This window comes from Lissotriton vulgaris, chromosome 9 (assembly GCF_964263255.1).
Source record: "Lissotriton vulgaris chromosome 9, aLisVul1.2, whole genome shotgun sequence".
In the NCBI taxonomy this organism is placed as follows: Eukaryota; Metazoa; Chordata; class Amphibia; order Caudata; family Salamandridae; genus Lissotriton; species Lissotriton vulgaris.
The window spans coordinates 478,202,185-478,215,006 of NC_141697.1; the positions used below are offsets into that span (position 1 = coordinate 478,202,185).

General features: G+C 41.0%; 1 protein-coding gene across 1 annotated transcript in view; it reads right to left on the reverse strand.

Annotated features, from left to right (window-relative positions):
* Positions 1-12,822, reverse strand: part of SYNE2 (spectrin repeat containing nuclear envelope protein 2) — a 1,750,628-nt gene that overhangs the window by 1,060,390 nt on the left and 677,416 nt on the right. Inside the window, exons 64-66 of the mRNA XM_086937933.1 lie at positions 9,287-9,508; positions 6,927-7,148; positions 4,584-4,859 (exon numbers count right to left, since the gene is read on the reverse strand). Of these exons, the coding sequence (XP_086794059.1) occupies positions 4,584-4,859; positions 6,927-7,148; positions 9,287-9,508 (720 nt within the window). The remainder of the gene's footprint in view (positions 1-4,583; positions 4,860-6,926; positions 7,149-9,286; positions 9,509-12,822) is intronic.

Here is a 12,822-nt window from a genome sequence, read left to right on the forward strand (position 1 = left end):
GCGTATTTATGCTGTAAATACTTAAGCTTTAAAGAGAAGATACCCCTATCTGCACAAAAACAATACTGCATGCAGCACAGACACTCCTGCACCATGGTGCAAGGGTGCCTGGGTTGGCGCTAAACAGAAAATTAATTGCCAGCGCAGGGGAAAAGGACAAGGATGTACTGTGTTTAATAAATGCTGTGCATTCCTCCCATTTCACACTGGCGTGGGGCAGACTTGCGGCGCTGCCATACGCCAATACCCCATAAATGAGGCCCCAAGTAATAAAGCCTTCCACATGGGAAACATACAGAAACTGAGGCACTATTGGTGGAAGTGGCAAAAACGAAACAGAGGGATTTTGTACCTAGAGGGGTGAACAAAAGCCCGGTCTCTGCCTGGCAGATGCATGAAACCATATGCTCCTGGGTTTAAGCAGAGCCACAATGCAAAGAAGAAAACAGATTCAGGAAATTAAAAAAGAGCTTCTTGGAAATGCCTTGGAAGATTCCCAGCAAAATTGGTGGTGAAACACAAATGAAGAGTTTATATCTTGAGTTGCCAGAAGTAGGCAGAAACCTTTGACAAACACACAGGGATTTTGCTACCTGTTCTCCCATTGTTTTTTTCTTATATGTCCTCTGAAAAGTTGCCTATTAGTCTCCCTTCTTCTATCCTGGTCCTAATCCCAATACAGTTTGCAGTGTGATACCCTTCAGTGTTAATCCCACTATTTAGAGCCTGATCCACTTTGGCCGCATACTCCAGTTTATGTCAGAAATAGGATTACAATTGATGGCCCCATCACAGGCATTTACTTTTCCAAATTGTGACTGATGCAACCTGATGCAAACAGCTAATGTAGTGCCAGTTCTATTGTGAGAGGGAGTTCCTTCATGTGCATGGAGGTGTGGCTCCATAGAAGGAATCATTTTGCCTCTGTGCCCACCCGAAATTAGAGACACAGGAGCAGAGGCAAACGTGCCCTTAGGAGGCACAATGACAGTGTACCACAAACATTTGGCACACTGTTAGTACACTCTCTGAGGGTAGCCCACTGGAGGTGGCATAAGGGATTCCATGGACCACCCAGGTATCCCTCTACCGGCAGATGTAGTCACTCACAGCACCTGCCTTCAGATGTCTGTATCTTCTTGAAAGTGCAGGCAGCTGCTGTGTGCACAGAGAAACATGGAGCAGCCGCTCCGTATTTCAATGAGTGCCAGCCATCGGCGCAGCACAAGTTTGCGGCTTCCCTGGGGGCAGCACTTTGTCATAACAGGGCAAACTATCCTGGTCTGTGCCGAGAGAACCTTTTCATAGCTGTGCCATGGCGTAAACAGAAAAAATACACCCCATGTGAAATACTTGTCCTGGCATCTATCAACTATGGAAGGCAATATACTTTTCAGAATTCAATTATAAGGCAATGTTCAGGATATTGTCATCATGCCATGAAACTACTACCTCATAAAGACATTCAATGAGGTGATATTAGAACATTTAGGTGCTTGAAATATCAGGATTGTTTAAAGTTGGGGGCCATTTGCTCAACGGCTCAGAGAGGATCCTAACATCCAGTCTTTCAAATATGGGGAGTGGGAGAGGAAGGTAGCCCTCTACGCTGACGATATTTTAATTTTTACAGCCAATTTAGACACGGCATTTCCAGCAGTTATCAGCCAAGCCCAGGAGTTTGGACTGGTCTAAGGTTACGAAATCAATGCCGCAAAGACAGAGGTTATGGTCTGGAATCAGGAGGCAAATCATTATCAGCACCGGATAAGTTCTAGAATGATACTTGGGGGTAAATATCCTGCAAGACATAACTAAGATAGCTGAAACTAATTTGACCATGGTGGCATAAGAGTGTGTGAAGTTAATGAAATCTTGTGCTTCGCTCCCTCGTTCTATTATTGGCAGAGTCAACTTAGTTAAAATATCAATACTCCCGAATTTTACCTTTTTTTTCAATAGTATTCCCCTCCATTTTGAGAAATCACAAATTGATTAAATTCAGAGGGATATCAACTCGTTTGATTGGGGATACAAACTCTCCAGGATAGCTTGGAAAAGTTAAGACGCAGGAGGGAGAAGGGAGATCTCGCTTTGCCAGATATCCAGCTTTATGCTTGGTCCTTCCAACTCTCTCGTGCACGTATGCTTCTGAAAATGCCGGTTAAAACCAGAGCAGGAGGGATGTTTTTAGCTATGCTCCAGGGTCCACACTTATCGGTGGAGGGTATTCTTTTCAAATTTGGTGATTCAAAGTAAAAAAAAAAAAAATAGGCTTAAGGTTTTGCAGGGCCTTGGTAAAACATGGGCAGAATTGAGGAGGCCAGTCACTCTCAGATACTTCTCTAGCTTGGCTCCGCTATGGGATTCCCCCGGTTGCCTAGAATGTTTGAGGGACAGATTGGCAACCCCTTTGAGGGAAGCTGGTCCCATAGTTTGGGGGGATCTGATCTCAAATGGCACCATAGTCACATGGGAACAACTTAGGGAAAGGGTTGGGGTTGGTCTCTCCAAATTTAAATATCTCCAGCTGGCCAGTTAGGTCCAGTCACACAAACAAACAATTCATGGAAGCTTATTAGGTGGAGGCAATCACCTGGAACATTAGCTTGTGACTAGACCCCAAGGGAAGAAGGAGGTCTCCTTCCGGTACCAGGCTATATTGGAGGAAGTGGACAGTGACTTTAAACTTGCCGAGGAATTGTGGGGAAGTTCTTTACCTGCTCAAGACCGTGATACATTGTGGCAGTGTTCGTTTAAAATCTTATACGAAATTGTAAAACCAACATGGGTAAAAAGGAACCATCTGTTCACTATTTACAGGACTTACTTCACCCCATTGAGACTTTCAAAAATCAAAAAAAGAGTTGCCTGTATGTAGTAAGAAATGTGGATTGGCTTCGGCCTCCGACATCCATATGTTTAAAGAGTGTCCAGCTCTTGCCTCTTTTGGGATAGTATTGGACATTTTTGGACTGCTACATTAAGAAGCCTTGCTACTATTGACTTACCTTTGATCATCCTGCAAGATTGCTACTTTTTTATGTCATTCTCCTAGCCAGGAGACAAATTTGTATACAATGGACAACCCTATCCCTCCTTCCTTTCTAGACCGGCAGTCCTCAGTCTTGGTGATTTCCAAGTTAGATTTAATGAGATCTGGCAGCAAAAAGAAGAGAACATTTTGGAATATATTGAAATCAAGATGGGACCCGGAGTTGATTGTATATGGGATGTTCCCCCCTCTTTTTTTTGGGTCCTATGATTATGCTGCCTCAATACTCTAAGGGCCATGTCGGATACTTTCAGTCTAGGACTGAATTTTTTTAAGACAAAGGTCATCTAGTTCCTGGAGCTTGTGAACAGAGTTATCTCAGTTTGTGTCTTCATTAGCACACAAGCAAGTCCAAGTACCAATAGGCGGGTCTCTCCATCTTTAGACGCTTACGCCTCTCAGCTTGCTGAGTGTGGGCACGGACTACTTAAGTGTGTATTTGAAGCAAGATTGGTGGCGAATGAGGAAGAAAAATAATTAAAAAAATACATCCTATACAGTGGGCTTTTGAAGCCTGGAAAGAGGGTACAAATAAACACAGGTTGGCAGGTTACAGATATTTATGTACATTTGACCATATAATCAAGGATATAGCTCCAGTGGCTACTGGTCCTAGAAATTACCATGTTTAATAAAGTTTACATGGGGAAATACCCAATCATATTTGTGAGAATGTTCAGCTCCATGTAACTAGGTTGGAGCTTTACTCCAGGGTGGGTAAACTTCTAGAAATTACTAAACCAAAATGTGTCATGTGTGACAATAGAATATTCACAGTTTGGGGGACTAGATTTAGGAATTAGCTTTATGATTTTACAACAGCCTTGTTTCCCTCACACAATTTTTACATGATTTACATTTCAGACGCAGTGTTCCGCTAGTCATAATGTTAGACCAGCAACTGAGGGGGGGTGTATTTGATAAAGGTACCTGTATGCACCGCCTCGTCCACTCACTCCCTCACTTTATTGATTGGCTCGCCTGGCATTTATTTATGAAAACAAAAATTATGTTGAAAAAAAACAGTGGCGGTATCTTGCTGCATGCATTAAAAATGTCTCGGGAGAGAACACTCACTAATATTTCCTGGTTGCAGCTCTTGGTGGGATATTTGTAGATTCAACATAGGGAAGGTGAGAGCACACCAGACTTTTGACAGGCCAAATTATGTTTGATTTTAATTAGTTTCAGTGCTACAGGGCAGTACCAGAAAACATGGCCTCAGGTATCCTGTGAAATGGAGAAGGTTTCAAAGTGTGCTTTGAGTGATAGAGGAGAGTGGGAAGGCCACATGATATCCTTTGTAGCCTAATGGGCAGGACACCATGTATAATAGGAAATACGCTAACTCTGACCTCATACTATATGTAATTAGGTAATGTTTTGTTCACTAGTAAGACCTAGCAAAATGTTTATGGAAATCCCATGTCTCTTTTCAAACCATCATAACTTACAGTTCAGAATTCTTTAGACGGGATAAAGAAATTATGACTAGTAAGCTACAGTCTGCTTTAACATTCACACATACCTCTGATCGTTTGCCAGACTGCTCCCTTTCATCATTAGACATTGTTTCAGAGACAACTGGCACCACCTCGTTCAATAGAGCCTCCTCCATTTTAGGTTCTTTGAGGGCAACTGCAGGCTCTGATTTGGTGGAATGTCCACCTCTTTTGTCCAAATACCCCTGTTCTGTTTCTTCCATTTCAGTCTTTATCAGTTCCTGAACTGTTGAGGAAGTATCTTGATCCAAAAGTAGATTATTCTCTGTAATGTCTTCGTTGTTGCTGGCAGACATTGACATCTGTAGTATTCCAAAGTTTAGAAATGCTTAGGTGACTATACAGTACTTTGTTTCCTCTATTCCAGTACACAGTGGCACACTGGATTTTGCAAATGAAAGCAAAACAACATGACAACTGCTTGTGAAAGGCAAATGCTCATTCACTTCAGTGGTTCTTAGTAAGAACTCATGCCTCACTTTATACCAACGTGCAAGCCACACTGCCACACTGTGATTAAGGGAAACCCGCCTGAAGACACTCAGAGATGTTGGTAGAGGGATTTTAGTGCACTCACCAAACCCTTAACACCCAATACCCACCTTACTGCCATCATATGTCACTTATCGGAGCTGACATGATAATGTTATTAACCCAAGATGGTTTAATTAGCAGGGGGTAATGATGGTGCTCCACTTATGATTTTTTAAAACTGACCTTTGCTTAGTAAGAAACAAATAAAAATATACATTTGATTAAAAAAAAAGTGGATGTACAAACTCAGGTGAAAATAAACTGAAATATCATGTCAGTGCTTGCTTTCTTTTCAAACCACATCCACCATTTAACAACATAGCCTGTTTCAGGGCATTTTGTCGATCATCAACTATCTGTAGCTTAGAATAACCATCCATTTACACCGATAAAAGGTCAGTGTTGAGGTGGCAGTCCACTGGATAGATATATAATGCCATGCTTGTTAAATCCTATACACATTAGACTGCAGGGTCCTCTCAACCTTCACCCTCAATGTCCAGTCCTACCCTATATCTTGGCATCCACACTCCAGGGACATTTACAGATGCAAGTGGTGCAGGCCCCGGTCTTGCTTCATCCAATGTCCACCTCTTCTATCTCTACTATTCACAGGCTTTCCTGAGTAGCAGGCAGGCTCTCTCAGACTTTCAGCCTTCTGCTGGGCGATTGTCAGCATGAGAAATGGTGGCTATGGAGCCTCACAGGCGCTGGTGAATAAAGCTCTTGCACAGTAGCACATGGAAAAGGCAGTAATAGGTCCCAATTAGCCACACATTGAAAATATGCAAGAACCTGCAGAGTACACTGAAACTAAATCTACAGTGGGTTCTCCTACTCGTCCTAAGATAGTACCCTCAAGAACAAGGCAATGAGTGGTGTCAAATTCAAAAGAATTGTCCATGCTGTACATCATGAATATGTCTCCTGTCCCGGTGGATTTTCAGGAAGGATGTTTTTGCAATACATTTTTTACTTAAACATGAGTGCTACTAGCTACAACCATCAGGTTCCTGATTTTTTATACCAAAAGTTCTGTCACTAGTGTTTATGGGAGGCATCCACAGGCAAATGAGGCAGGCTCCCCTTCACAAATGCTCTTTAAGAAACGGAAAACTAGTAGTTCTAAATTATGATGCCAGCAAATAGATTGTGGTTTTAAATTAGAGTTATGGTGTAAGAGACTCACATCTGATATAATGCTGTGAAAATTGTGCTGGTAGCTAAAGGCTAACCACTGACAAACTGTAGTGTATGAATTTAATGCAGCAAGGCAGACTCAGTCTTCCGTTATTTCATAGGTCGGCAGATTAAGTTGATGAATTACGTAATAATAACACCTGTTACTTACAGTACTAAGAAAATGTCAAACTGTGGTACTTAGCACTATATAAGACTATACAAGACACAAAATAGTATTATGTTTTGAAAGGGGAAGTTTGGGGTGGCAGCAGATCACTTTTATTATACACTGGGTGCCCAATTCACAAAGGTAAACTAGACTTTGGTCTATGTTTACTACTGTTGGGTATTCACAAAGGTAAAGTTACAAGTAGTAACTTTACGAGAATGGAAGCTCTGTACTTGGGGCAGAGTCTCTGCACTGGGGGCAGAGACTCCACCCCGTAAAGTTACTACTCTTAACTTTACTTTTGGGGATACCCAAACGTAGTCCTAGACTAAAGTCTACATTTAACTTTGTTAATTGGGTCCGAAGAGTTCTCAGGAGAATGTATCCTTTTACAACACATATTTCAGACATAGGATCATTCAAGAATATTAGGACCTTACAAAGACACTGTGGTTGAGAAGCTGCTCGTTGTGCTTGGTCTTACCTTGATCACTGATGTAGTCTTCTTCTTTTTAGTTTCTTTTTTAGAAATTCCGGGTTTTGGTTTCTTATGCTGTTCTACAAGGCTCCCATCCAAACCTGCAAGTTCAGTTGCTTCTATTTCAACCTCAGTTCCTTCATGACTTATCAAAGATGTATCTTTCTTAATTGCCTCTTCTGAGGTTGAAATCTCCTCAGACCTTTCTTCTTTATCACTCACAGACACCTATATAGGTAAACATTAATAAACAGTTAGACACAGCGCCTTCTTCCCTTTAAAATAATATACATATACCTGTTGAAGTTGAGAAACTAATGCAACACAACATAGAAAAAAGACTTGTTAAAAAGATACATCTTTTCAAGATGGTCTCGGCGATCACACACCCTTGTGCTAGTTATCTTGGTAATCATGATGAGATTAGCTGGTAGAGAGTATGTGTGAAGGCAGATGTAAAGCTATTAGTATTTGAATAGCAGAGCACAAATATGACACTTATGGATTACATGAATTGCTGGCAAAAATAGAGAATGCCCGATACATAATTATGGGAGTCCTGAAGGAAATTGTGCCTGTTTCCTTTAAAATTGACTTATGGTATGCATGCAAAATAAGCCGTACAGCTCTCTTAACAAAATGGTAAAGACATTGGAGCAAATTATTTTGAGCTATATTTGCAGTGGAGATGGTGGACAGGGACTTACAAACTGGATTGACTGTCTGAGGCATACCACCAGTTGTGACATGAAGGCATGGAGTTAAAAATTGCATTCATCTGAGAATACACCATTGTTGATGATTATGGATGTGGCAGTAAATACATCCAGTGTCCTCTTTCCTGCATATTTATGCTGTAAATACTTAAGCTATTGGGTGAAATTTATAACTCTCCATATTTAACCATGCTTTGCTTTAAAGGGAAGGTGTCCCTTTCTTCACAAAAAAAATCCACCATGGTGCAAGGGTGCCTGGGTTGGCGCTAGGCATCAAATTTGTTGCCAGCGCAGGGGAAAAGAACAGGAATGTACTGTGTTTAATAAATACAGTGCATTCCTACCCTTTCACACTGGGGTAGGGCAGACTTGCGGTGCTGCCATACACCAATACCCCATAAATGAGGCCCCACGTAATAAGGCCTTCCACATGGGAGACATACAGAAACAGAAGCGCTATTAGTGGAAGTGGCAAAAACGAAACAGAGGGATTTTGTACCTAGGGGGGTGAACAAAAGCCCGGTCTCTGCCTGGCAGATGCATGAAACCACATGCTCCTGGACTTAAGCAGAGCCATAATGCTAAGAAGAACAAAGATTCAGAAAATTAAAAAAGAGCTTCTTGGAAATGCCTTGGAAGATTCCCAGCAAACTTGGTGGTGAAACACAAATGAAGAGTTTATATCTTGAGTAGCTAGAAGTAGGCAGAAACCTTCGACAAACCCACAGGGATTTTGCTAGCGTTCTCCCATTGTTTTTTCTTATATCTTCTCTGAAAAGTTGCCTGTTAGTCCATCGTCTTCTGTCCCAGTCCCAATCCCAATACGGTTTGCAGTGTGATGCCCTTCAGTGTTAATCCCACTTTTTAGGGCCTGATCCACTTTGGCCGCATACTCCAGTTTATGTCTGAAATAGGATTACAATCGATGGCCCCATCACAGGCATTTACTTTTCCAAACTGTGACTGATGCAACCTGATGCAAACAGCTAATGTAGTGCCAGTTCTATCATAAGAGGGAGTTCCCTCATATGCATGGGGGTGTGGCTCCATTAAAGGAATCACTTTGCCTCTGTGCCCACCCGGCAATAGAGACGCAGGTATGCATCTGGAGGCAGGTGCAGTCACTCACAGAACCTGTCTACAGATGTCTGTATCTTCTTCAAAGTGCAGGCAGCTGCCGTGTGTACAGAGAAACATGGGACAACTGCTCTGTATTTCAATGAATGCCAGCCACAAGCGCAGCACAAGTTTGCGGCTTCCCTTGGGGCAGCGCTTTGTTCATAACAGGGCACGCTATCCTGGTTTGTGTCTGGAGAACCTTTTCAAAGCTGTGCCGCGGCGCAAACAGAGAAAGTACGCCCCATGTGAAATACTTGTCCTGGCATCTATCAACTATAGGAGGCAAAATACTTTTCAGAATTCAATTATAAGGCAGTGGTCAGGATATTGTCATCATGCCATGAAAATACTACCTCATATAGACATTCAACAAAGTGATATTAGAACATTTAGGTGCTTGAAATATCCTGATTGTTTAAAGTTGGGGGGTGCAAGAATAAGTTTAATAATAGCAACCAGTAGTTGACTCATTCCCATTACTGTGAATACCTGGGCCCCATTAACCATTTCAGAAGAAATTGCTGTTCTCACCTTGGTAAATGAAGCTCCCATCTTCTTTTTAGAACTTTTGTGACTAAGCCCACGCTTCGGTTTCAGGTCCTGGTCTCCAAGTGGCTCTTCCAAATGTTCCTGGTGAGCGGTTTCCATTTCAGCTGTGCTCAATGTTTGGTCCAGCAGAACAGTATCTTGTTTAATTGAACTTTCTGAGGCTAAAAGTGTTTCGTCCCTTTCTTCCTCCTTGTTGACAGAAAACTGAAATTTTGAAAAATCCTTAGATTAATTAAACAAGTATAGAATTCTCCTTGTTTTGAAATGACATATGACAGGAGATTGAAGTTATTAGATGGAAATGAAGTAAAATGACATGACAACAGAAAAACAGCAATATTTCTAGAATGTGTAATTGATTTCCAATTAGTACTCTCCTTTATGTGCTAGGGAAGATTCCTGCACCCAGATAAAATGTTTTCAGAGAGCAAACAGTGGTGTGAACAGATAACTCCACTCTTGCAGCACAGCTGCCATGAAATTCCTTTGAAAAGTGAGAAATATGGAACTGCATTACTTAATGTATGTCTTCTAAAATACGGTTACTCAGGAAGTAAATGCAACTTTCATGGTATCAGAGGAAAAACAATCCATTGTCATAGTATGTGGGACTTTTTCCATGTGGTTGTTTTGTTCTTGAGAAGACCCAGTTTCTAAACAAAGAAAAGAACTTAACTCCTCTTTTGTAGCAACAGATGTAATGAAATTCTTTCAAAATGTGAGAAATAAGGGACCTGAACTACATACATGATTGGCTACTAAAATATGCTTATTCAGAAAAACAAGGTACATTTTTTTTGCCAGTGGTTGCTGTGCACTTGGGCAGGATCCATCATAAAATAAAAACTAAACACTTAGCGCAACACGATTTGTAGAGGCAGACAGGCCTCACTTGACACCTATTCCTACGTAATCATATGTAACATGAGGGCTGAATGAATGAATGACACCAGGTAGTTGGTAAATTTCTTTAAGGGACTGGCAGAGTACCAGGGTATTTTTGGTGGTGTTGTCGACGTGTGGTTATCTGTTAGGTTTTCGAATGGGACGGTGTGAATCCTGGATTATCATGGTACCCGACCTGTTGCAAATTAGAGACAAAGGGATGGGGAAGAGGAAACTAGTTCTGCTTTAGAGCGATACGAGACATAGTCATAGGAATGCTCGGAGCCTCGCCTTACTTTGATTATGTGCAAGTGAGGTTTTGTAAGGACTATCCTGTTTTGGGAACAGACAAATTAAGCATACCTCAGATAATTTGCTAGGAACATCCGGATGCAAAGACATGCATGAAGGTAGATGCAAAGTCAGTCACACATACACACCTGAAAGGAACCCCCTGTTGTAAGCCGTACTCTCTTGCCACACCTTTGAGTAAAATAAGCATTGGTCATGGGTAATGTGCTGTGAGTGACGTTGATTGTGATATACATGGCATGAAAACAATCATGTGACTACAGTGTTTAATAAACTAGGAAAATGTGAATAAAGAAAAATCACTACGCTAACAAGAGATTAATCCTCTGCCTTGCACTTCCCAAGCAGTGCTAACCTCTGGAAAAAAATAATGGACAAGTTTGAGTTTCTGACATTTTTAGCAGGTATGTCTCTCTCCCTCCACATATGTGAATTCAAGAGTGGAAAGGGCAGAAGGAACTTAGGTTTATTTTATGTTTTGTGATTCAGTTAGGTGTGTTATGATATCAGTTATGGGAAAACACAGAGTGACTGGTACGTTCAAAATTGTGAGATGGGTTGTAGGCATCCTCTGGACACAAAGAATGTTGTCTGTTATGGAGGTTAGTCAGACTCTGAGTGGCAGATTTACAAGAAACTGATGCATCTGTATAGATGGGTCAGTTTCCCTACGCCTGCGTGAAAAACCCTTGCGCCACCATAGAAGCACCATATTTACAATACGGCACACTATGGCGCAAGGATTGACAGATGTGTCAGAAATTCTCACGCATCTGTTAACGGAAAAGTCACTCACTGCTGGAGTCCTGTCGCAGGCACGAAGCGACTCCAGCAATGCGTGTTGCGGCCTATTCCCATTACACTGCGTTACTCCTTACACATGCTTCACGTGTCACCCAGTGAAATCTTGTAGATTTCACTGCGTCACTTTTACAAGGCTTTCCAGCGTGGGAACACCTACCCTGCATCTCCCTAGATGCGTCAGTTGTAAATTTGCTGCATTTTTTATGCCAAAGTTGTGTCACAATGGCAGAGTAATAGTGATGCTAGGGGCTTGTAAATCTACTCCTGAGTGTGTTTCACCTTGGTGAGAAGGAACAAGATATATCTTTAACTGAAATGAGGGAACAGCAAAACGCAAGTCGTGGTTGAAAAACCCTGGCACATGAATTCGGAATTGGAAGGGCTCAATCAGATATGCTACAGTTTGTGCTGGAACATCAGCACACCTTTGTTTTATTAGTTAGTGCTTGGCCTGAACTTCCTTGCATCACGCACGTGATTCTAATGAAAAAACACAGAATCGTACCGGGGAAAACAGAGTAGGAAAAAAATCACAGATTTTCATGAAAATCTAGATTCCTAAAGCATGCTATGGATGTCATTTAAGGTCAGTATTGCTTATTTAACTAAGATGAACAAGTAACTCAATTTAGAAAAAAGAGAATGTTTATGAAAAGTGTTGACTTTTTCTTACAACAGCACAGATTTTTTGTAATTAATTGCAAACTTTGAAATAATTATAAATAATACAAACTTTTGCATCATCTGGGAAAATAATATATGCAACTTGCACCCTAAAATAATCCCAGGTTTTAGTAAAATGCCCCAAAATGTATGATATAGCAACCTATTATGACAAAAGTTAAAATTATTTTATGAATACTCCAACTCGAGCACCCCCATCAGATGTCCAATGTATTTCCAACTGCAAAGCAAACAAGGTCAACTTTTTTAAAAGAACTTACATTTAAATCTCACCTTGTTCAATGGGGTGAAAATAGTTAAAATGACCTATTTTGAATTTTTGGTGGACCATCTCACATATATTTAGTGTGTCAGATTACAACACAGTATCACATTGTGAATTAAAATGAATGCCGTAGTTCCAGTTTTATATTAATTTAGGCTTATTTAGGCTACAGTCTCATGCCGGACTTCCAACTTAAAAGTTAAAACAAAGCAACAAAAAAGAGCTGGAGACCTCTTCAGTCAACTTGAGTAACCTGATTTTATACCAGTGAAGTTCTTTGACCAATATGCTAAGGATCACCTCTGTGTAGTGAACTGGAATTAGTAAAAATTTCCAATCGTACCTCAGATAATTGAACAGGCTTTTCTTCAGCATCATTCTCTGTTTCGGGAACAGTGGGTACAATCTTAGCCTTTGAAATATCATTCACCATTTTAAGGTCCTCATGAGCAAACTCTGGATTTGCTTGGATGGAAACTCCAGATTGTATGTCCAAATCTCCTAATGTCATTGTTACGATTTCAGCCTTAATCACGTCTTGTGGAGTATCTTTAATAGATTCATCAGA